General features: G+C 49.9%; 2 protein-coding genes and 1 long non-coding RNA gene across 4 annotated transcripts in view; 1 reads left to right on the top strand and 2 right to left on the bottom strand.

Moving 5' to 3' along the window:
- The window catches only part of LOC149367079 (PHD finger protein 23-like), a 5,745-nt gene extending 4,880 nt beyond the window's left edge, over positions 1-865 (bottom strand). The window contains exons 1-3 of the mRNA XM_089554049.1: positions 674-865; positions 367-416; positions 2-188 (exon numbers count right to left, since the gene is read on the bottom strand). Coding sequence (XP_089410175.1) covers positions 2-188; positions 367-416; positions 674-692 — 256 coding nt within the window. The 5' untranslated portion in view covers positions 693-865. The remainder of the gene's footprint in view (position 1; positions 189-366; positions 417-673) is intronic.
- On the top strand, positions 559-25,682 carry LOC149367078 (uncharacterized). The gene is made up of 3 exons (XR_016284508.1): positions 559-1,232; positions 25,094-25,226; positions 25,610-25,682. It is a non-coding gene; the product is annotated as an uncharacterized LOC149367078 (long non-coding RNA).
- Positions 4,880-25,682, bottom strand: part of RhoGAP93B (MyTH4 and RhoGAP_KIAA1688 domain-containing protein RhoGAP93B) — a 31,991-nt gene continuing 11,188 nt past the window's right edge. For both annotated transcript variants that reach the window (XM_089554020.1, XM_089554026.1), the window contains 8 exons: positions 25,106-25,180; positions 23,439-23,697; positions 21,854-21,978; positions 19,437-19,697; positions 18,057-18,301; positions 15,762-16,062; positions 13,273-13,515; positions 4,880-10,051 (listed from right to left, as the gene is read on the bottom strand). In XM_089554020.1, coding sequence (XP_089410146.1) covers positions 9,857-10,051; positions 13,273-13,515; positions 15,762-16,062; positions 18,057-18,301; positions 19,437-19,697; positions 21,854-21,978; positions 23,439-23,697; positions 25,106-25,180 — 1,704 coding nt within the window. In that variant the 3' untranslated portion in view covers positions 4,880-9,856. The remainder of the gene's footprint in view (positions 10,052-13,272; positions 13,516-15,761; positions 16,063-18,056; positions 18,302-19,436; positions 19,698-21,853; positions 21,979-23,438; positions 23,698-25,105; positions 25,181-25,682) is intronic.

Genomic DNA, 25,682 nt, shown 5'->3' with positions numbered 1-25,682 from the left:
CCTTGTTCGCTGTCTTCTCGCTTGACGCTGTCGACACTGTCCGCCGAGCTGTCTGACGGGCTCGCAGCCTTCTCTCGCAGTTCCTCCTGCTTGATGCTCTCGTAGTTCTCGTACTCGAGGATAAACTTGCAGAAGGAGATGAAATCCTCCGAGGTACGCTGACGCTTTCGCGGGGGTTCGCCATCCGCCTGCACAGCGCAACGCCAGGGAGTCGTTCACAACCAGCCAGCGATGGTGGCGGAGTTCACGATCGCGACGGCCAGCTAAGCTACATTACACATGGCGCCGCCGCCAAGAACGTCAACGACGCGTTCGGGCCCGAGAACATCCCCCGGGACCCCGGCTCGGACTCCGAGCAGAACTCACCGTTGTCGAGGTGAAGCATTCGCTCCTGAAGACCAATGTCTTGGTAGTACCTGCGAGACGAGAGACACGGGAATCGGGGTCATCGTGACAGCAGTCAAAGACGTTCCAGCCGCCCGCTGTCGGACACAACACTTGGACGCAACTCACAGAGACTACCAGAGCTCGGCAGTCGGTTTCTAGCGGCCCTAGGAACCCGAAAACACCGTCAACCCATCGGCGGGAACGCAGTGGAAAGTGCCCCTGCTCCAACACTTCGAGAGTCGGGGTGACTTCGCAGCAGTTTGCCAGCCAGCGCCGGCACACCTACCATTCACGTCTCCTTCCATGCTCGTCAGATGCGTGCCGGTCGGAAAAGATCATTACATTCTCGTCGACGGCTTCGACGAAACCAAAGAAAACTTTTCGAAGCTCCAGTACTACGCTATGGCTGGCAACGAAGATCGCTCGGCTGCTTTGCGGCCAGACGACTTCCCGGCATTCCTCGTTGCTCGGGCTGCGCTCACCAGCGCCTCTCCGCCGGAGGGGAGGGAGGAGCTACACTTCTGGCCGCTCTCCCCTCCCCTCTGGGCGCGCAATGGAATCGCCCAGATTCCGTGAGGATATCGGATCTCGCACGTCCCGATGCGTACGCATACGCTGTTTTACTTTATTCGCGCACCCTTCCGAAGCTGCTTGGTGCTCCTGTTGCGCGCGGTCTCACGTGCTGTGTTCAGAGCAGCCTTCATACCTTCCCCAGGACCTGTTGCTGCGCCGTACTCGGACGAGGAAAAAGGCGCCGACGCCTGGTCTTAACGCGGACCGTCTGCAACCGATTGCGAAGGACATCGATCCCTTCTTAAAGAACACCACTGTTGTCTTTTAGAGGGGTAAAGTTTCGTTTTTTTCCCTCCCTCATATCACCCATTTACAGACTAATTCTGAATGACTCATCAAAATTAGTGTTACCATGGCCACTCCCACTTACGTGGCGTCGGCGTCCTTACCTCGTCACCTTCACCCACCTGGTAATGGCGAATTTTTCGGGCTTATTAGCATTCGCCGATTTCAGACACAACACAGGCAGTTAGAATGGTTTGCAGACTCTCTTTATTGTCACTAAAACAGACTGTACATTGTATTGTCATGTGGAATAAATACATACATTGATGAATTGCCTTTGCTAGAGTATTTTTAAGCAGGCTCTATAACAGCATGTACCATATAAGAACGATGCCGCGCAATGCAAAGCCCCCTTCCTTCGTAATGGCAAAAAAAAAAAAAAAAAAAACGCTCTAAAAAACGCAAACGTCGGGACACAACAGGACTAGAACTTTACTCGAGGGGAGCAAAAAAGGCATCAGAGCATCTGTTCACTAAGTGACCAGGCCGCTAAGTTGCTACCACAAGCTACGCTGATCAAACTTGGCACAGTCGACCCCAACGGGCCCTGTGAACACTCGTGGCTGACACCACTGTAGATGAGAAGCGCGACCCCGTCACAGGCACAAGAGTAAGCGGACGCTGCCGCCAATGCACTAGCCGTGGGCAACGCCCATTCACCCAAGATTGGCTTCCAAACAAATCTTGGTGTTCTTTATCTTGTGGGAGTCGTTATCCTACCCCCACCACATTCCCGGTACAATAACGAGCTGTTTGAGTAACAGATTTGTGTTGGCAAACTCAGGCGAAATAGTTCATCATTAAAATTTCAAATGCGCTACAGGAAAGAACGACAGCATAACGTAGACAGCTATGTGCATCAATGCCAGATGTAGCTGCTCACTGTCATATAACTTTGCACATGACCACGTATGTCTTTACACAATTGGTAGCTGAAAACAATACATGCCTAGCACAAACAGCCATAGCAACAAGGTTAAGTCGGTGATGAAAGGTGTTAGGCTAAATGCAATGAGACAAGCCTTAACTTACAGCAAGCAGTCGCAGCCAGTGATTGGTCGTATGATGCCTCCGTCAAGATGATGACGGAGGAAAATGATTCCCACAAGAAGCTGCAGGAAACGACACGATTGAGACATCCCACCTTCAACAAATGAAATGTGCTCCTCCTTCTTGACGGGGTCTTGCACAAATGTATGCCCCTACCTCGCAAGCATCCACCATTTTTATACAGCAGCAAAGCACCTAATATGAAAGCTTCAATGAAGATGATGACAGCCAGAACGCTGGGGAACACATCTGGTGTCATGTCAGTTGTTCGACGCGGCATGTGTTGATCAAAAACTAACGGGTCCCGACTTGTGGCAGATTTGCCAGAGTCAGCCAGAACCGGGACAATGACCCTGTTCTTGAGAACAGGCTTTTTTGCACTGGTGAAGTGTTAACACAGAAATGAAGTAGCTTGAAAAACACTACAGATATGCAAGTGTCCAAAGAGCATGTCAATCCACGGCACTTCCCATTTCTCTCCTCAAAACTTTCCCTCAGTAACTCGGCGTGGGCGAAAGATCTGACACCTGTCCATCTACACAGGCATCAGTTTCCACGCTGAAGACCTCGCATAATACTGGAAGAGGTGCACGTTCTCTTTCTTTCAAAACGGAAGGCGATGGCACCAGTATCGAGCACAATACCAAGCAGTGCAATGCCTGCATGTCTCCGAAGTAGTGTTCGCGTACGCCAGCCTTCATGCCAAATACTACCCTCCTGTGCGTGGTTAAATGCGCAGTCACACTAAGAAAACTGGGATACAGCAAGTGCTTGAATCTGTCCTTTGGCAGCACTGGTGACATGACTTTCCATTAGATAAGCCCAAAATGGCTGAACCGATTCAAGATAGCATCGGGTCGGCAATGCATGCACGAAGCCTGCCTCTTTTTGAAAGTACAAGGTAGAAGAGCAGTGAACAGACTCCGACACTATGCTCTAGGGTGCGCGAACAAGTCACATTGACTGAAAATCCCAGCCTAACAGTGTGCCAAAACTTTCTGGTCAATGCGGGCAGTCCGACGGCAGCCCCTACTCTTGTTCTGCACAGGATCTCATACTTAGCACGCAGGCAGAGGCACTGAGCTCATGCGTCATCGCGACCTTCGTTCCATTAAGCGTGTCAGTTTTGAAAGGAGCACCACCATTAAATGTGGTCACAGGGAACAGGAGAACTTCGCCGTGTCTATTAAAAGCATTGTCATCTGGTGCCACTAGAAAACCCACCCACACTTTCCTACAGACTTGAGATGGGTAGGCGTTCAACAATGCACGGTTCTACCGGCACGGCGGCACACATATGGGCGAGCACGGTGAGAGCGACACAAGGCAGCAGCGTCCAACAGATCCACAATGTTGCTTCTTGGCCCAAAACCAATTGTGCGCACTAATGGTGTGCATTATCGCAGTGAAGCACTGACAAACACTTCGCACCCGCACTGGCAAACACGCCCTGTAACAGTACCAGCAGCCGCAGTTATGATCCCACGCACCTGCTCTCAGAATGTGATGAAACACCACACAGCAATGGCCATGCAAGTCGAGATCTGCAACCAAGTCCAACAGGGGAAAGGCCTTATGTAGGCTACTGACCACCAGCAACTTGTGGCAGTGCTCGGTTCCGCAACAGCGAAGGAGATATCCGGTCCCTTCACTAACTGAAGTGACAACGAAAGGTCACGGCAGTTTGGTAAAAAAAAAAAAATGCCAGGCCCAATCAAGTCTGTTTGCCATGGTAAAAATGATGGCAGGGAAAAAGACTCGCAAACAAGCATCAAGCCAACATACAGGGAAAGAAATAACTGACAAGTTTTTTCCCTTTGTAACAAAATGTTGTCATCACTTTTTTTTTACTGAACGCATTTATGCTTGCAAAAATCACCTGTCTATAACTCATTTCCACCAATTTGTAGCTTACTGTCCATGACTACCATGTCATAGTAAAATACTTCGGTGTCATGAGGCACTCAAGATAAACAAATAAAAAAGTAAGTATATATCCAAGTAACTGCCACAGGAGAGAGAACTGCGCGATCTGCATTCAATGCAGGCTAGTGAGACTTTCCAAACATAAAAAACCATTAAGTAACACACTTTGAAACTCTTCCCTCGTGCTTTAAGAGCTACCCACCTTCAATAAAATCACAAAAGTAAAAGCATGACGACTGGGCAAAGAAACGAGCAAAACAATTGGGCACCTACGGATAGTACCACCGGGAAAACATCGCCAAGCAATGTTTGCTGTCAGTGCTGGGCATTAGCAACTCATAGTTGCTGCAGCTGATAGTTAGAAAAAAAAAAGAAAGAAAGCACCGGTCTAGCACTTGTACATGCCTAAACCAGCGGCACTGGGAGCAAACCCACTGCACAGAACTCGTACACAAATTTGACGCGTGGACTCGCTGTCACAGAGAACAGGACGAAAACGAGACAAGAATAACGACAAACAGAAAAACCATCGCAACAATCAAAAGAAGACAGTCGTGCCACAATAAGCTTGGAAACCATGTCTGCCTACCTGAAGTAGTGCATAAATGACTATGACACCGTATAAACTTGTGTAAGGGCCATACTTTTTTTTTTCAAATTTGGGTGTGAATTTTGAAGATGTGGCCCACACACAAATTAAAAAAACAAAAACAAAACGTGTAACCCTATTCTTTTCTCAATTATCTAGTCCAAAACAAGGGGTGCGGCCCATATACGGATGCGGCCCTTGAAAGGGTGCAGCCCTTACACGAGATTATACAGTATATAGGGTAAACAGATGATCACACAGCATGTGTGTCAATTTTTACATGTACAACAATAAATGTGGTACTGTACACTATGAGTTATGTAACGTATGATGACTGTGCAATGTGTAGACAAGTGTCTAGATCCCTAGGGACCAGCAGAAAACAAGGTCGCCCTCTCCTTCGTGCCAGTAACATTAAAACGATGCACAAGACAAAGGGGGGGGGGGGGGGCAACAAGGAAATCCTATGATTCAGCAGGGGCATTTCTCTGGCTGAACAGTTCACCTAACGAAGACTACACAAAATGGTGCTGTGCGTATATCGTGACTAACACAGATGTAACAACAATATAAACTCACTTCGTCAGATGAGCCAATTGCTGTGTCAACATCTGACCCCATCCCCGCGGTTGTCACAGCATCTGAGACCTGTTTCCTCCACGAGACTCTGGCTTGCATCATTGCACAATGCAGAAAACAGGTACGGCATTACTGTCTAGCCAACCAGTCACCTGTTAGTCAAATCTCCCATACAGCAAGCTATGGAATTAAGTCTTTCAGCCTAAGTTGAGAAAAAAAATTACACTGCATTAAATTACAATGGAAGCAAATTTTTTTTTCACCCATGCCAATGTGTCAAAAGTGGCAGCAGAGTGGTCACATTGCTCTCATTATCCTGTTTTGGTTTGGTTTATTGGGTTTAACGTCCCAAAGCAACTCAGGCTACGAGGGACGCCATAGTGGAGGGCTCCCGAAATTTCGGCCACCTGGGGTTCTTTAAGGTGCACTGGCATCGCACAGTACACGGGACTCTAGAATTTCGCCTCCATCGAAATTCAGCCGCCGTGGCCGGGATCGAACCAGCATCTTTAGGGTCAGCAGCCGAGCGCCGTAACCACTGAGCCACCGCGGCGGGGCCCATTATCCTGTTTTACGTGGAGGATCTCCTTGCACTGTGCCCGAGAGCAAAGCAGTTTTCCTTTACTATCACGGAAACCTTAGCACGTTAGCAATACAACAGCGGAACAGCACAAGAATTCTTCTAAACTTCACTGAAACACTCAAAAAGGAAAAAAGCATTCTGCACAGCTGCTAACGTACTGGCTCTCATGCTGTGCACAAATTGTGTACAATACGTGCAGAATTTTCTCGCAGCAGAGTGGCCTTGAAACTAGCGCAGCAACATGCTGCAGCACGACCAGCATGACCTGCGCAGCTGTTTTAACTATAACAGGTGCAGTACGGTCAGTTTTAAAAAGTGGCAACGGTGTATAAGCACTAAAAAAAAACAAAAACTGACAAACTACACTGCCTTTCCAGTGAATTTCTCAGAACACCTACTTTCCACTCAAGTAGTCTGGATTCCGTTTACATTATAATTAAAAAATTAAGAGGCTAAAAACTATGCAGTTGGTATAACACATCCTTAATGCTCCTGTCTCTTAGAAACAGGCAACATTAATTATTACAGCCCTTGGCACACAAAGGGCCAGAATGGTAGCTAGCCGCACTCCACACCATCCCTGCATTCAATGCTTAGCGCTTTTCGCTTCCTTATTCCCTTTCCAACTGGCGTTCTTCAGGGTGCGCTGAAATTGCGCAGCACACAGGCATATTCACATTTCGCCTCCATCGAAACATGGCAGCCGTGGCCAAGATTTTCACCTCTTCTTTCTCTCTTAACGGGACACTCACAAAGCACAGCTGCTTACCACCACTTTGCCAGAGCAAAGCTGAGAACAAAGCGGAGAACAAACTGCGGTAAAACTGAGAGTGGGTGAGACAAGAAAGAGAGAGACGCCGCACAACCCCTTATAGGAGCAACGCAACACAACAGCAGAAATCGCACTTAATCTGCACGTTTCTCCCTCTCGGCAACGAGTCTTCAGTCGTTGCAAGTCGATCATTTTCCTCTCTGACATATGCCGAGACCTCTCCTAGAGCACAGCCTCATGATACACGCGCTGACATCCTTAAACCGTGCAAGTCTTACGAGAACATGGATGAAGCGAGACAAAGTTGCAGTGCTCGAGACGCGGCACAGTTAAGTAAGCTGAAAGCTGTAGACAGTGCCATTAAGCAAGAAGAACGAGCCAGCCAAAATGTGAAATTTTGTCACGCAATGTTGCGAACAACTCTGCTGCCTTGTGCCTCCCTCGTGACCACACCGTAAAATTGCACAAGCCCCAGTGGCGTGACGAAAGAGTAGGTAGGCGCTACAGGGTCTAACCAACAACAACTCTGTCATGACAAAGCAAACGAAGTGTCACCACCTACAAGCCGTACGTGAGCGAAAAAAAAAAAAAAAACACCGGAGTTAAACAACAGCCCACAAGGCAATCGGCCCATCACAGGCCCACGACATAGGCACAGTCCAACGCTTGCACTTGAGTGAAATCAGTGGCACGACTGCGGTGATCGCTCAAGAGAACGGCTACAGCGAGCGGTCAGGCTGGAATCTTCTCCCAGAAACCTGGCAGCAGTACATCTCGTTCAAGTACAGTAAATGCAAGGCCATCGGTCGCCCAGTATGAGTCATCTGTGAGTCACACCTCAATCCTACGCGTCGCACCAAAACTGGTGCCTTCCTAGTCAAAACAGTCCGAGACAGTTCCAAGAAAAAAAAAAAGCAACAGCCCAAGAAATGCCAGTGCTACAGTTTCGAAAATCAAACTATAGGTTAAGTTACATGCTCCTATGAGTATGTTCTTCAACTCCATTACTTTGCACTTCTCATGCGTAGTTTGGCGATCATAAAAAGATGAGTGATTACTGAGAGTAGCTCGTTTTCAGACCTCGATTCCTGTTTTGTTTTCTTTTGCTATCCTCGACCATCTCACGATTGGCTGGGAAGGGTGTCTCACAATGCATCTCACAGCTGCGAAACGCAGGAAGATTTGAGGACAGAAAAAAAAAAAAAAAGCTAACGCGGCCCACAGAGTGCCAATGGATAATACAGCTGCATCGCGCTGGGCGCCTGAGCGTCTTCCAAATGTGCAAAAAGTAAAAATAATAAAAAGAAAACGCGGCACACTCGCAAGAGAAGCCCACGAGATGAGCACCCCCGCAGCAACCGCAGCTAACAACAACAACAAACTGTGGGCTGTTCGAGCTGGCAGTGCTCCAGTCTGTCTTACGCCCGTGTCACGTGCACATTTAGGAATGCCTTTCACGGAACCATTCACAGACTCAACTGCCGCTTGGCAGTTGCCGCTTGGCAGTTGAGCTTGTGGATGGGCGCCTGAAAGTGCCCACGTTACACGGGTTTAGGTCTGTGGCGCCAAGAACAGCACCCTGGCATCAGATGCACCTTCGGTGAACACATCCAAGCCAAGTGCGAGTCGCAGCCTTCTCTCCAAATACCGAGCGACGGCAAAGCTGGGGAAGTGGGATGATTCGGTGCGTGCCGCACCGGATGGTCCCGAGCGCGCCGTGCACTTCAACAAACACCCCGCCAGCCTCCTAGAGAAAAAAAACTAGTGCGACGCAGCCAAGCGGCACATAGAGAATGAAGCCAGTGATGGTTGGTTGGTTTATGGGGTTTAACGTCCCAAAGCGACTAAGGCTATGAGAGACGCCGTAGTGGAGGGCTCCGGAAATTTCGACCACCTGCGGTTCTTTAACATGCACTGACATCGCACAGTACACGGGCCTCTAGAATTTCCCCTCCAAAGAAATTCAGCCACCGCGGCCGGGATCGAACCCGCGTCTTTCGGGTCAGCAGCCGAGCGCCATAACCACTGAGCCACCGCGGGGGCTTGAAGCCAGTGATCAACCTCGCCTGCAAGCACGTTGAACAATGCAGCGTGCACCAACGATGGTGGCAGAGCTGACTTTGCGATTGTATCATTTTTTTCCCGGTGATGGGTGCGACATGGGAGGTAGATGTATAGGCAGCAATATATGGCATATATTGCATACTACAACCTACATAGAGTTTTTTAGGACGTGTTCGCAAAACCTACGTGTAATTTGAGCACCCCCTTTTTGAAGCCTTACTTTAGATAGAAAGAAACAGGTGTTGCAAATTAAACATCATCATCATCAGCCTGACTACGCCCACTGCAGGGCAAAGGCCTCTCCCATGTCTCTCCAATTAACCTCTCCCATGTCTCTTCGCCAGTTGCGGCCACTGTTTCCCCACAAATTTCTTAATCTCATCCGCCCACCTAACTTTCTGCCGCCCCCTGCTACGCCTGCCTTCTCTTGGAATCCACTCCGTTACCCTTAAGGACCAGCGGTTATCTTGCCTTCGCATCACAAGCCCTGCCCAAGACCATTTCTTCCTCTTGATTCCGACTAGGATGTCATTAACCTGCGTCCGATCTCTTAACGTTACACCTATCATTTTTCTTTCCATAGCTCGCTGCATTGTCCTTAACTTAAGCTGAATTACACAAGTATAAATACTGTAGTTTGCAAGGGGGCCCCTTTATAAAACCCTGAGGCAAAACCTAGATCTATGCCACTGGCAGTTTCTGCACTTCAGCCTCGTCCCAAAGTAGCTGCAATGATTAGACATACTGCGTGGCAGTGTTCAATTTCAAATAACGCTCGCCTCTTTGAGACTCGAGTTATTTTAAATAAATGAGGCAGGTCACCCACAAGTAAACCCGATACGTGAACTCGGCCAGATCTTAGGGATGCAGCGTCACTCAGCTTTCTACGTCACCTGTCACCTGCCGCCACCGTCACCACAGGCTGCTTCAACCCTTCAGTGCCACTCGCCTGCGTCGCAACCCCTTCCACTGTGTGCACAGTGCACTAGCCCCGACATCCGCAGTGCCGCCGTTCGGGGCGGCTGGGTTTGGTCGGCGGCGGCGGGGGTCATAGGACGCCCTCCATGAAGCTGGTGTCTAGCGTCTGAATGAGGGTGCGCACAAAGGCCATCTCCTTGCGTGTGTTGTCGAAGATGACCCGCGGGTCGTCAGACGTGCAGCGCAGGCAGTTGGGGGCCATCACCATGGCCAGGTTGCTGGCGTCCATCTTGGTAAGGGCCGCATTCTCGGGCGCGGCAAACACCTGCAACAGCAACCCGGGGGGGGGAGGGGGGGGGGGGGGGGGTCAGTGCGGACAGCGCATTCCAAAAGGACTGCAAGGAGCCCGAAGGCAGTGGTGGCAAGTGATCCGCAATAGAAGAAGTGCAATGAACACACAGCAAAGGACAGGGCTAAGAATGGTGTACTGACAGAGCTGCTTGTCAGGTAGCATGCCCCTATAACGTTGTGCCAAGATGTATGCTCAGAACTGAGTACCAAGCGTGTTAACAACGCAACACTGCAAGACCACATGAAGGCAGAAGTACAGCTTTATCCAATTTTGCCTGCCACGTACATATGCCCGTCAAACGGTGTTTTTAAAAGGCTTAGGTGGTTTCTGGGTGTTTAACGTCCCAAAGCGGGTCAGGCTATGAGGGACGCCGTAGTGGAGGGCTCCGGAAATTTCAACCACCAGGGGGTTCTTTAACGTGCACTGGCATCGCACAGTGCACAAGCCTCTAGAATTTTGTCTCCATTGAAATTCGACCGCCGTGGCTGGGATCGAACCCGCGTCTTTCAGGACAGTAGCCAAGCGCCATAACCACTGAGCCATTGCAGCGGCGGTGTTTCTGAGAGATGACTGTCATTTTGGTCATGCATCCGGAGACAACTGGCCATAAGGAACTCTCTAATTATGAAAAAGCTGCCGCACCTTTACGCTACTCTGTGCAGAACCGAACTAACAGCTGTAGCACTCTGTTATGCATTGCATCCCTGCCCCATTCCACACTGTGCCGTCAGTGCAGTGCACCCTTCGTACACAACTTTGCCCAACAAATCGCACCGCTGCGCTGCTTATCCAACAATACCGCTGCCTCATCAAGCACCTGGCTCCACGCTTAGTTCATTTTCAACTTTGACCAAGTGTAAATTGCACTCAGTGGCCTGAATCTGATCTTTTTTGGTTAAATCTGAATTTCTAAAACTGAATTCAGCGTACTTTTATCAATTCAAACTGGAAAAGTCCAACCCCTAACTGTAGTAGACAGTGCGAGGGCATCTCGATGGCGTGGTGCATTTGAAGAACAAGAAGCATGTATATAATCTGACCGCAGCGCCGACAGAGAGCTCTGACGGTATCAAAAACCACGCCGCCATGTTTACAGAAACGGTGAATACGATCGTCATCAATGGCTATACGTCGTTGCACGCATAGAGTGCAACGCTGCCAAAGTTAGCATGCCTCTTTGAACTGCCTATGTACGCGCCTGAAAAGTAGTTCGTCATACGTTCGACGCACGGGCAAGAATCTGTTACTGTGAAAACTCTCGAATACTACAAATGGCAACGTGCTGCACTTCGTTTTACTTCTTACTACGTTTCCGTCCAGCCCATTACTGAGACCTCGAGAAGTAAGGGTGACACACGGCGGAGTGATACACGACTGGCACACCTAATTGCACTGACTGCATCCGCGCTTAGAAAGTAGTTCACAAGTAGTAAAAGTTATAACGAGAAGGTTCAATAACTGAACACCTGCCTACCTAGCCTGTCATTTGCAATGCCAAGTACGTCGTCTTATAACGTTCCATGTTCTCATCAAAACCATCACCGAGGCTTCAAGAAGTAGTGCAAGCTATATGCAGCAGACTGGCATGCTTTTGTGAGTGCACTGCTTTTGTAGCCTCCGTAACGTTGCACGCTAAGTGTGAAACAAAGTATGTAGACGTCATATAAAAAAAGCGCAGACTTCCAGGCACCCCGCACAGGAGCATGAACAATGATGGCAACCAAAAACCATAAGCATGCTGTTGCCAGACCACCAAGCAGTTTCGCATTTTATTTAATAATATTTACATGTGAGACTTTTACGCAGTCGTCTTGACAACAGCTGCATGCAACAAGGTTTCAGTCCATATGAACACGTATGTCTGGATGCTAATTCTGAGCAAACAACCTCGAAACAAATCCGATGACCTATAAAAAAAGGTTAAGGTTACAAGTGCAGAGGCGCGTCATCCAATGCCCTGCTTGTTCCCACGAACATCGTCTAGCTCCTGACCTGCTTTTCCATGCACTTCACTGTCGAAGGCATTGCAGAAATCAATTTGTGTTTTTTTTTTTTTTAATGTGAGGTTATTGTGCGATGGTGAACTGGTAACAAGGTTACCAGCAGCCAAGTTCGGGGCGCGGCCCTTACACGAGTACGTATATATGGTACTATTCAAATTGTGCTCCAGTGCTTTTTTTTTTTCGTCATCTTTAGATCTGAACAGCACATTCTCAAAATCTGGCACATGGGTGTAACCTCCCGAAGCTGAAGTTCTATGACAGATACCACAGTGGAGGGATCCGTATCAGTTTTGACTGCATGACACTGTTTTATGCGCACTGACACTGCACAGCTCATGGCCGCTTTTGCATTTCGCCTTCACTGAAATGTCGCTGTCATGACCGGGATCCGATTCCAAGACCCCTGTGGGTTTCTCAAAAGTGCTTCCCATTTCTTAGTGGTGTACCACCTGGTGCGGCACCAGGAAAGTACAAGGGCCAGATTACAAAGGAGCTGTCCGGTGCTTGCCACACCGCTTTTCGAAATGTAAAAGTTATGCTTAATTATCATTAACCACCATTAATAGTTAGACGTTTCTAGACGTTTCATAGACATTGTGTCGAACATTCTAGAGTGTTCCATCGCTTGACAGGACATGATGGATGGCATTAGAACAATGGTAAGGACCAATTAGCCTAATTAACCTTTCTAGTCAGACCACATAAATAAATAAAACCGAGTAGGAAATCAGTTGAGTTGGGGAATTGAACCAGGGTCTCTGGAGTGCGAGACGAGCATGCTAACCACTCCGCCATGCCAGCTCGATGGTTTGGAATGAACAAAGGTGCCTCTCCCTAATATACGCTAATACGGCGTCTTTGTTCACTCCCATCTTCCTCCCTTCCATTAAGGCGAGGTTCAGGTGTCCACCGAGATATGCCAGACGGATACATTTCCTTTCCTCAAAAATCAATTTACCATAGGCGTAGAGCTAAACGGGCGATGGCATTCTGTGGACTCCTTGGCAGCGTTACAAGACGCTGTCGCGTTCCACTCTTAGAGGTGAAGCTTAACATCTCAATCACACATCAGTGACACAAGCAGCAACACCGCGCTTAAGGCTTTCGCCTCACCGCACTTTAGGTCAACAAAGTGCCCCCTGAATTTTTCTTCACGCGGCCCCAGTGTGAGAGCGTGCAATGGCACCGCACCTGCAGGAAGCGGATGAGGTAGGCCAGGACTCGCTGGTTCAGTTCGGGCATGCGCCGCACCAGCGCCAGCACCGCCTGGGGCTCACCGCAGCAGTCCACGCACTCCTGGTACAGGGCGGCCGGGATCAGGGGGTCGTGCAACTCCCGGTACCACAGCTTGAGCAGGGACGCCGGCACGTGGGGGTCGCCCCCCGTGCAGTCCACCCCCTGCCACTCATCCAGCCGCACCTTCAGAGCATTCACCTGGACACACACCATCCATCCACTCTGAGCCTCGCTTTCGAGAGATCGTATGGTTACATTTCATGACATAACCATGCATTACCGCTTAGGTAGGCCCCTATATCCCCCCGCACATAGTTCTCTCACCAAACCCCAAGAGGTTGCGTGGAGGCAACTCCAAACGAACACCTTCCCCAATCCTGCGATATATGCCCACATATACCCTGGGGTCTACTCCCTTTCTTGTCAACTGTGTGGCCAACATGCCACTCTATCCCACATACTCTGGGCTTGCCCTCGGGACTCCCCCCCTCGAGGCTTGCAGCTTTCGAATCCAGACCAGTGGGAGGCCGTATTGCTCAGCTCCGACTCGGACACACACAGATCCGGGTTGTGACGAGCCCTAGAAGTCGCCGAACGCCACGGGCTCATGGTCACTTGATGGGGCTGTAACCCCACACCGTCAGATACATTTGTCGACGGAAATAAAGTTTATCCTCCTCCTCCTGAAGAATCACAGAATAGAGTGAAGCTCCATGCAGGCATACATACCTTCACATGATTTGCCTGCGCATGCATCGTCCAGCAACGTCAATGTTATCATTTGCATCAGCTTCATTTTATGAGTTTCTGTATTCAAGTTTTGTAGGCTCACTGTGTCAGCTGCTGAATATCAAGCTAAGTTGACACATGGAAAACACTGATGCCCCCATCTACGGTGAATGGCATTCTCCGCACATCATTCTTTAGCTGCTACACGGATGGATTCAATGGTACTTGTTGAAACTAAAATGCGCAGTGCCATTCTAAACTCAGTCGCACCTTTCTCTCTACCTCTCCTCGCTCTCCGCTTGAAACTTCACCTTCCTCTGTAGTATGAGTGCACAGCTTCATTACCTTTGGCAGTGATGCACATTAAGTAGAGTAGAAACTTATTAATTTGGAAATCTGAGTACAGTTCGGACTGGCGGCGCAATCCCGGCCAATAGCCTTGTAAGTTTGTGGCGTTGGACGCACAATAATTCAGATGCTGCGGATCTCGCACTGGTGAATTCGGACGGGCTCCAAAGGGGGCCGTGACGAGGTATGAGCGGCACAGCACATGATCATCCAATGAGCCTTCCTCAAGCCTCAAGTGCGAGGTGCAGCGCCACTCGCACCCTTCTACTGCGTGTGCAACAGCCGGCATGATGATGACCGCAGGCTGCAATCAGTGAAAGATATATCAGCTGCAGAGTTTCGGTTCCGATTTTCTGAGCTTTGTGCGAGCCCACGGTGGCAACCGCTACTGGCTGCACATTAGCCAGCCAGCCAAGCACAGCTGCGCCTCACTGGTCTTTTCATTTACAGCGAGAGCTGTTAAAGCTGCATTTCACATTTTTGTGGCGTCGTCGGCGTAACACGACCGCTGCTATGCGCCACCCTTAGCATAGTGCCCTCACGGGTTACATCATGGCACGCCCATCACACACACGCCTACCATGCATTACCCTATTCCCAGAACGCTAACCTCACAACCACACCCCTCGAATGGTGACTGCACCTGTCTACTTCAACACCCTTGGCAAAAAGAATTCACTAGAGCTTACATGTGGTGCTAATGCAACTGCAGTGGGATTTAAATGCAACAGCCAACATCCTACACCCCTACCCAGAGTTGCTGGACTCACCAAACAGCACCAGCGTTTCGCACCACCGCAGATATAGGTGAAATCCGCTTTACCACAACGTCAAACACGCTGTGCAAATATTTACGAGGCGTTCCTCCGCTTCTGTCAGTGCGGTTGCCCCGTAATACCAGTGTGCTGAAACTGCGCTGTTTGCAGTTTGCGTGGTGAAGTGCCCTCACATGCGACAACGCCTCTTGTGAGGAGGCTCGACTGCTACTGCGTCACACCGTGAAAAAGGCCGCAGATGGCTTTAATGTTCTGCGGCAGCTCTGCTTCGACACTCCCGACAGCAGGCGCGCAGTAAGCAACTGACAAATGCGAAAAGCTGCTACCCCTGGGCAATTCTCATCTAAAAACACTCTAGCATCGGCCAGATGCTCACAGTGATACCAATGCCATTCGATAGTTGAAAACTTTCCGATAATTGACAATTTTTTTCTGGTCCCGTGAAGTCCAATTAACAAGCTTTTACTGTGTATTCTTTTAATTCTCATAGGCACCCACCCCCCAATTCAATGTAATGCTTTGAGGAACGATTGTGGGCTTGCAACAAACAAATGGAGTCAGTCGCATACAACGACATCAACAGCGACGTACCTCGTCGATGTCTCCCGGCACCCGGAAGATGCCCTCGGTCTGGGCGCCGTGCAGCCGCAGCACGGCCTCCGACAAGGTGGTCTGCACCCAGGGCAGGCAGCGGTCGGGGAAGCGGTCGCACTGGAGCGCCATCACTTCCTCCAGCCGGCTGCCAAACATGGACGGCCGGAAGAGGTGCGCCCGCGACTGGGCCACTTCCTCGGCCGTGGGCCGCCGGAGGCCCCGCTTGGCCCCGCTCTGGGCCCCACGCTCGAGCCGCTGGGCACAGGCCCCCGCGTAAGCGCCCACTGCCACATCGTCCCTGCACGGGAGGGAAATCATGCTCGCATGTACAGGTGAAACTGGAAAGCATGACCTAAGCCTAACTGGCGTGGCAGTCCTGCTGTAGCACTGGGGAAAAGTGTTTCGAAATTACAGGCGAGGTTATCATGCTGCAAGTGCTGTGTAGCTGTCAGGGGCATGAAAGTTCACAACACACACAAACATTCATGCCGCATGCGTTTCTGAAGTACAGCATATAGCGTTCTCTTTCCTTCCATGTGGCTTGAGGCCCTCGCCTGGATTGGTCAATATGAATCAAAATTCCACATCGTCTGTCATGATTCCAGTCAAAAAAAGTGTTTCGCAAAATCTGAACTAGCAGTGCTATGTCTCCTCTGTGACAAAAAGAAAAAAGCAGATGCACTGAAAAGAAAAGGTAGTCTCTGCTCCTGTGCGTTCCTTTGTGGTGCAGTAAATTCTTGAGATCGGCGTTCGCATTTGTAATAGGGCACGCTTAGAACGTGTACGCACTTGCTCTGGATTCTATGAAAACAGTGAGCCCCTAAAACTCCACTAATATGGGGCCAAGCAGTTCGTTTTTACGTCATTTACAGTGCTCGATAATAGCCACCCCCTTTTTTTTAAAATTTTGCTTCGAAAAACAGCAATTTTTGCAAGCAATTCCTGTCGCAGTCACTTCTGTTATGAACGACATCTCTTGATTTTACAACTGTCTGTTTATATGGCACTAGAAAAACGTCTTTTTATCGACTGCAAATTTTCGTTGCAGCTTGCCTTCAAGGGAGTCTAAGGAGCTCGCATCTTCTGGCGGGTTTCTCCCTCTTTTGGTCTTCGCAACCACCACTGCCCGCGGCATGCTAGTGCAGGATTAGCTAGCGACATGGTTTGTGGCGCGACATGAGGCGGCTTAATGCATTTTGGCACCGGTGACGTAACATGCAGTGCGGCCAAATGCAGCGTGGACATGAAAGCATGCCTCTGGCTCAGATTCATTCACTCCTCATACTCGTACGACGTGAGCATATCATCCCTCAAATCGCAGTCAGGTCTAGCTAATCTTTCTAGTCGCATAGCCAGTCTTGTCCTGTTTCACAAGTTCTTTTATTCACCACTAAAACAAGAACCATACATTTGCGCACTTCCACAACGCAGGTCCCATCGCATCGGTCATTCTCTTCCAAGTTTTGCGTCCACGTGGCCGTACCACTGCTTTTGCCAACTCATTTTTTTCTCGTGCAGCAGCTGACTGGAACGGCCTTCCCCATAATATTGCTGCCATAACATGTTCATCATCATTTTCAAGCACTGTTGATTCCTGCATTTTGTAAACCCCACCACTTAAGTAACACCCTGGAAAAGGGTCTTTAAGGAAAATAAAGTGATGCGATGTGATGTGAAATGTGGGAAATAGCAAAATTCACCATTTTTCATGCTGCTTTTTCACAACAGCTTGTGTATATGTCTTTTGTTTTTTGAGGCTTTTCAAAACTGCTCGATTATTCAGACCATTTCACAGGCACTGCCAAGTCCAAAAAGAATCACTCGTTGAGCGTGCACACATTGAAAGCTGGTGCTCACGAATTACCTCGCATGATTAACTTTCATCATTCAAGCTGCCGCGGTGGCTCAGTGGTTATGGCATTCAGCTGCTGACCCGAAAGACGCGGGTTTGATCCCGGCCGCGGCGGTTGAATTTGGATGGAGGCGAAATTCTAGAGGCCCGTGTACTGTGCGATGTCAGTGCACGCTCTAAAGAACCCCAGGTCACCGAGATTTCCGGAGCCCTTCACTACCGTGTCCCTCATAGTCCTGAGTCGCTTTGGGACGTTAAAGCCCGTAAACCGTAAACCAACTTTCATCATTCATCTTCGGAGCTATGTTCCTGCCCCCTTTGTCCTCAGAAAATGGGATTTGCGGCTGTACTTCACTGCTTTCATTTGACCCTTTTTTCATCGCACTGGGTTTGCGTTACGTCACCACGCCAACTGGTGCAGTGCTCTATACCGCACCCACCGGTGCCGCTGCACGTAGCTCTCCAGGTAGGGCCGGAAGGTGGCCGACGGGGGAAAGATGCCCAGGCAGACGGCCATCAGCTCCCAGCCCCGCAGCAGGCTCTCCCCGCGGGGGTTGTCCGTCGTCTGGCGGCAGATCTGCATGTACAGCTCGTCCCGCAGGGCCGCCTGGCTCCAGCCCCGGGTGGCAATCTCCACCGACACCTGCTCCGGGGGCGCCTTCCACTTGCGGTCACCCATGTACGCCTGCACACCAGGCCACCACATCCCTCCACTAAGCCCCGCATGTCGAGTGACTCCAAGAAGACGTGCAAAGCACAGAGCGACACAAACTCAAGAAAGGGAACAGCCACTTCCCTGATAAAAAGATGTCTGAATGCTGCTCGAAACTGCCGGCAAGACGAGTTGCTGTTTCATATGCATTTAGACCTAACAATTTAAAAAATTCAGGAAGGAACTTTGTTGACCTAAAGTGCGGTGAGGCGAAAGCCTTTAGCGCGCTGCTGCTGCTTGGGCCACTGATGTGTGGTTAAGATGTCAATCAAGTACACAATTGTTTGTGAATCTAGAACGCTGGAAACACTGGAGGGCGTTTGGGAGGCATCCGTCTGATTCGACACCTTTCTGCAAACACTCTCCAGCGTCCTAGACAAGGAGAACTGCACATGCGTTGGCAGGAAGTAGCGCAGCCATTAGCACGCTCGTCTGCGGAACGGATGGATGGTGGTTCAAATCCCATCGTGCACAAAGATTTTTTTTTTATGGTCTGACTAAAAAAGCGTGACACCACACCTCTGCTGACAACCTTCTGTCGACAACGATGAGGCACTAAAGGCTTTTCGCCTTAATATGCACCCAGTTGATGACAGGCAGAGGAGCGGATTTCCCTCTGGCAGAGCTAAGTGTATAGTGAAATCTTCGCTCGAATTAAACAGGAACTCAACAGCCCAAAATGGCAGCTACAGAAGTCAAATTCAAATTTGTTGGCGCGCACACACACAGACAAAAAAAAAAAGACAAGCGCTCACGCTACGCTGCGTAATGTGAGAACCCAGAGACAGCTGTTATGCAGTGCTACATGTGCAATGAAAGCAGTGTCGGCAAAAGGAAGCAACACTGCACACACGGCACAGTGAAACAGTTATCCTAGCTCCGTCGCACTTCTCTGCGGTGCAGACGCCTACGCCAACATCGCGGATTTGTGCCACTAACAGCCGTCGCTGTAAAAATAAAACCACTGCTACCAAACCTTCACGTTTTTTTTTTTTTTTTTTGTGAGCAGCAACCTGATTCGTTTCCAGCCCGGTGTCGCTGATTCAGCCCTCTGAACAGAGGAAACGGCTAGCATGACCGGTGAGTAGCGATGCCCCCTGCTATATACCTGTATGAGTTTGAAGAGGTGGCAGGCGTCGTGCTTGAGCGACTTGTCGGTGGTCATGATCATGGGCTGCCGGATGGGGTCCTTGGACCACGAGAGCATGTCCCGCAGGGAGAACTTGCGCCGGAACAGGCCCCGCTTGTGCCGGTTCAGGTTGTCCTGGGCGTACTGCACAATGTCGCTCTCCGAGGGGGGCTTGCGCTCGGCCGACAGCGGCCGCAGTGCAGGCGATGCCTCCCGGGAACCCCCCGCCACCTGGAATGACTGCCCCCCGCACGCAAACATCGGTGAACAACAATGCTTCTCCTCTCCGGAAATCAGCGGGTCTGCGATCGGATCAAGACACATGGAGGCTCTTAACCCTTTCAGATGACGTGAACACAATTGTTTACACAGTGAACTCGCACCTCTCTCACAGAGTTTGCATCACCTAGAAGTGATTCCTTTTGTTTCAGGACATCTTAGAAGCCTTACACTGCAAGGAGGCGCTTCTTGCGTTAAGTTGTGGAAGTAGAAAGCAATAATTTTCAAAACAGGGAACCCATCAGGGCAGTTAAAGACAGATTTACCCACCTTGAATAATGTCACTTTGCTTTAAATTTCTAGGATGTGATCCAAGCTCACGCATAGTGCATAAAATGGAATGTACTTGTGCAAAAAAAAGAGGAGGAAAAGAGACGTAATACAGTCGAACCCGGATATATCGAATTCGAAGGGGATTGGAAAATAGTTCGATATAGCGAAAATTCGATATACAGATATAGGCTAAAACTGCACTCCCGATCATAACAAATTGTGGCTTACCGTTTGGAACAGCCGCGAATCACATAGTATGGGCACGCAATGTGAAAGCGCTTTATTTCGCGGAAAAAAAATCACTAATTTTGGGCTACTTTTTCCCCTGGGAAACGAAGTTCAAAACACTGGCCTCGATCTTCTCGAGACTGTCCAGGTGCGAGAGCACAGTGCCTTCCATTTCGCCGCGACAGCGCCGAATCAGGCTAACGCTGACGGCAGTTCAGTGGCTGCGCACGGACGCGTTTCTTCGACAACACAGTTGCCCTCATCGTCGCTGGAGTCGGCGTCTTGAACGCCAGTTACCGCTTGAAGTTCGCTGTCAGCGTTAAAGTCCCACTTCGGATGGAACGGCGTCGAGAAAATTGGACAAGTCGCGAAACGCGTCGTCCAAGCACTCATCGTCATCTAAATCTTCCGGACATTCATCTCCGGCCACTTCAAGGCCTGCTTCACGTCGCGCGTTGAAACACAGGCACACACAAAAAAATAAAACACGCGAGGCGCAGATGGAGCGATAAGAGCGAAGCCTATGCGAGCGGCAGTCAACGAGGCTGCGAAGGAACGATGGAGGGAAAAGAAAGAGCAGGGAGAAAGATCGGCGCTCTGGGCTTCGTTTTTTTTCTTTTTTTTCTGAGCTCTCTCTTTTCCCCAGACCCACGAAGTGCCCACGAGCGACCGTTTTCTCTCTCTCTCTTTCCCCAAGAAGCGTGGCTTAGAACCGTCGGCGCGCGTCTCCATGCCGCGCTCTCTCTTCGCTGAGCTCCAATGACCTTGACGGAGCACATGCCGGCGGTACAGGAGGAGCGGGAAAGCTCGCGCCGGTGGGGCGCAAAAACGGGGAACAAAAAAAGAAAAAGGGCCCTGCCCCTGCTGACTGACTGCGGAAATGTTCTCTGCTGAGGCGGCTGAGGACCGGACAGGAATGTCTTTGGGGAAAGCGCGCCTTCCAGGGGCGCGGCGCGACGCGGCGTTCGATATATCCAATGTCCGGCGAAAATGGAATTCGATATACAACGCAACTGTCCTATACTTTTACATAGTATTTTCAAGGGGGTAATCTGTGTGTTCGATATAGCCAATAATTCGAAATATGCGGGTTCAATATATCCGGGTTCGACTAACAGAACAGAGTGCAAACCACTTTAAAATTCTTTTTCAAGGCTGAAAGTGCTTTTTGTTCAAAAAGTGGCACAGGCATCACAACAATGCCCAGGACAAAGTCAAAGCTGGCAGAAATGCAGAAAGATAACATGCTGTGTGGACAAATTCAGGAATGTATGTGCGAAGATGCTTTGCCTTTAAAAGACGGTAAGCAGCTTTTCCCAAAACAGAAAAGAACTGGAACACCGTTTATTTTCTCACCAAATAGCGAAGGACAATGATGCGTGTAAAAAGATCACAGTGCCTCTGCCACATCCATTCTCTCACCGCACTCCTTTCGTGCCAAAGCAACTCTAGATTATTTTCAAGTACCTAGTGTTCTTCAAAGTGCATTGCAATCTCGGTACATAATATGTTCTTGCATTTCACCAAGCCAGCAGCCCTGGACTAATCAGTTCAAACGCCACAGCCACACTGCCACTGCGGTGGGATAAGTTATGATCAGACATACTATAACATACCTGCGACTTCTCCAGCAGGCTTCCGCCGTCTGGCCGCGAGTGCCCAACGCGCCGCAGGGAAGCGTGCTGAGTGGCTCCCGGGTGGCCCACGGGGGAACCCGACGTCCAGCTGCCATTGTCGCTCTCTGCAGGGAACCAAAGAGCGACAGCCCTGCTTTGGTTTTCCCCCACACTAAGGAGGCAATTGCCGGCTTAGATAGATAGTTGTAGTACACATGGTGCAACAACGGCCTCAAGATGCAAACACGACACAACAGCATAATCTTGTGATGTATGTCACTCTGCACAGCTCTGGTGCACACCCTAGCGTGAACAGTGACTGGACAGATCGCACTAGAAACAAACTGCCTTTCAGGGCTCCTTTACTGATGATCCAGTAAGGCACAGTTACCATATATTGTTGCAGATAGGTAAGTCAGCTCCAAATAGAAGTCAACAGCCCCCAATAGCAGCCCTCAATGAATAAAAAACATTCCCACCACCTAAAGTAGATTCTAGTCCCAGCGTTTTTCAAAGGATGGCATTGCAGGGTGCTCAGAGCATCAGACACGTAATGGAGCAATGGTGAGGCCATCAGTCAGTGTCATATGGAGATCAAAGGTGATAAAACGGCACTGCACACCTTCTTGCCTTCCACACCTGCGTGCAAAACAGCTGATGACCTTGAGCAGCAAACCGAACTGCCCACGGTCCTGCAGTTCCAGGTTCCGGCGTGAGGAACCTCCGAAGGTTACCAGAATCTGCTCTTGCCCTATCTACAGCTCGCCCAGGAAAGCGGCCGCAAGCACGAGCGAGCCGGGTAAACGGTGCGCAGTTCGAATTTTCATTAGCAGACCTCATCTGCAAGCGAATTAGCGACGCTCTTTTTTTATGCAGAAAGCTCCATGAATCAATATTGATGGGGATGGACATCAGTGCAGGACACATACTACCCGTAACTCAATCCAAACTACCTTAGGTACCTCCTGAATAGGGCAGCTCCATATAAAGGTCAACCTCTAATTTCTGATGGTCATTTAAAAAAAAAATAAAAAAAGAAACGTCCACTTACATGCAACAATATATGGTAAATAATAGGCCTCACGAGAGCAATCTTGCTAATTCTGCACAGACTCCCTTACTTAGAGATATTCCTTCCTGAACTGTACAATTTCCGCGCATGCGATGTGTATGTTTCCCTGCATTACGCTGTCACGCTTCAGCGGCGACACACTCGCACAACTCGCGGACTCCACGCCAACAACCTTTATTGCACTTCTCCGATCTTCCCGCCACCGCCTCATGATGATGATGACTTGGCGATCCACTAGCGCCCTCTCGTGACATCCCCCGGAACTAGACCCTCCGCCGCCACACTGTCCTAACAATGTCCTCAATTTGCATCTGAGGCCTAGAGAGCCCTCATAAGCTCACCATTCTGTCCGCCATGCAGACAGCATAAAACAACCTTCATTTTGAAACACATCACTGAAACACATCACTGCCAGTTGCTACACAGAAAAGCTAGCACCAGAGGGCAGTTAGGCTAGGGGCTAGTCTGTGCGTAGCTTTGATCACGGCAGCACGGAGCACGGAGGGTCCTCACCCGAGAAGCGGCTGACGGCCCCGTCGTGGGCGTCTGCCTCGTCCTGAGAGGAGGAGGGGGACGAAGGGGCGCTCATGGCCTCGTCGTCGGCGAAGTCCTCCTCGTCGTCGTTGTCGTGGCCCCAGTCGCCGGCGGCCGAGGAGGCCGAAGAGGAGGAGCCGTCCTCGAACAGGTCCAACCGGTAGCCCAGCAGCTTCGCCTGCTCCAGGATGTAGTGGTGGAGCGGCAGCTGGGCCCCACACCGCAGCGACGCCTCCCGCTGCAATGCACGGCGCACAACAGGGTCACTTGGAGGGAAGGAGTAGAGATTCGGCACGATGGAACTCATTAGTGGTCGGTACGTCATCACATCCTCACCACTGGGGTCCTGGACTAAGGACCCCACCTGGACATTGGACATTCTGCCTAATACAGTACCTTCACTCCCTCGTTCGCTCAATTCTTTCACTCCTACTCTGCTCAATGTTGTCTTATAACGCCAGAGGACTAACAGACCTAGAGCAATGCAGAACCACTCTTGTCAGGTCATCCCTACATTATAGCAAGTCCCTGCCATGCATCTTTTGTGGAGTACAATATGCAGTTTGTGATGCACCATATTCAGAATCCGTCTGTCTGTCTGTTTGTTTATGGGGTTTAACGTCCCAAGCGACTGATGCTATGAGAGACGCCGTAGTGAAGGGCTCCGGATAATTTCGACCCCCTGGGGTTCTTTAACGTGCACTGACATCGCACAGCACACGGGCGTCTAGAATTTCTCCTCCATCGAAATTCAACCGCCGCAGCCGGGATCGAACCCGCGTCTTTCGGGTCAGCAGCCGAGCACCATAACCACTGAGCCACCGCGGCAGGCTATTCAGAATCCTGCGATACTGAATGTAGAACGTCAGCCCCGCTAACAATTTTTTCTACGAGATGAGGGAGCATCATAGCTAGCAATGCCAAAAGGAAACAAATCAAAAATGATGCAACATGATGTCCGGTAAGTGAATCAACTTTGAAGCCGCTCTACCTGTGCGCCACTGGCAGTACGCTTGCAACTTCCAGTATACCGGCAACAATTAGAGAAGAGGAAAAGCCTCACAAACAACAAAGAAAGATCTCCCAAGAAGTGGCTTTGGACCTTTCTCAACTAGCCTTGACATTGATATATGAGGTGAAATTTTAATGTGTTAGCTTTAGAACCCCCATGTCAGAAAAATCTGTTCATCCATCTGATGCTTCAGTTGGCAGGTGGCAAAGTGGAAAGAGGGAGAGTGAATACGAAGAGAAGGTGGGGGTGGGGGAGAGTAGAGAGGGAGTACGGAGTGTCACACCGTGTTTGCTGGATTGGATCGGAAGACCGGAGTGGGGGCATGGCATGTCATACAGAGTGATTGGCGGACTGGATCATGCTAGCCGCTCGCCCAGTCTGAACTCGTCAGCGGTAGCAGCAGCTCCATTCAGAGGCGACACTAATGCGAACGCATAGTGTGCCGCACAAACAGCATTGGTCGCACACTTTTTATTTTCTCTTTGTTTTGCTTTCGCTCTTGAGGGCCACCAGAGTGGAGGGCTACAGACAAAATTCAACTATTCAGGGCTTTGTTAACATGCATTCAAATTGCCTGCATTGAAATATGCCCACTAAACTTCCAACTCTATGCTCTCAACAGATGTCCTCCTACCTTGCGGTGCTGCCGTGGGGACGGGGCTGGGCTGGTCTGGGTGGAGACGGTGCATGTTGTGGGTTCTTCCCGTACCTGCAACATTCACCGAGGGAGAACCATCAGCCCCACAAGGCGGGAGGTAAGGAAGGCAGGAACCTGGGAGGCACCCGTACTAGCTATGCTGTCACAGATGCTTTCGTCTGATCAGAGCCACACATTATGTCCCTCCATTACCGCAAAAACAGCGCCGCACGCAAACCAGCTGCACAGTGCAAACAACAGAAACAGGCCAGTTAATAATGTGTCTACCTTTCTTTACTTGCGCTATAAAGCAACTAGTGTGTACATTCTCGCTGGCTGCTGCCAGTAAGTGGCTGTCATCCACTCAGGGTTGAGACCATGGGCCTTGAACACTCTAATGCACATGCGGAATGTGGACATACTTTTTTTACAAGTCGCAGCACACACTTGGCTCAGACTGGACTGACTTGCTGCGACTTTTTTTTTTCTTTCTTTCAACAGACTGAGCAACATCGATGCTGGCCCAAAGCAACTTTCTGTGTGCACATACAGGGTCGTCTACATATAAGGGAAC

This window comes from Amblyomma mixtum, chromosome 1 (genome assembly GCF_055824585.1).
Source record: "Amblyomma mixtum isolate Tamu chromosome 1, ASM5582458v1, whole genome shotgun sequence".
NCBI lineage: Eukaryota > Metazoa > Arthropoda > Arachnida > Ixodida > Ixodidae > Amblyomma > Amblyomma mixtum.
The sequence above is the reverse complement of the archived record's forward strand: the minus strand, read 5'-3'. Positions and strand labels throughout refer to the sequence as shown.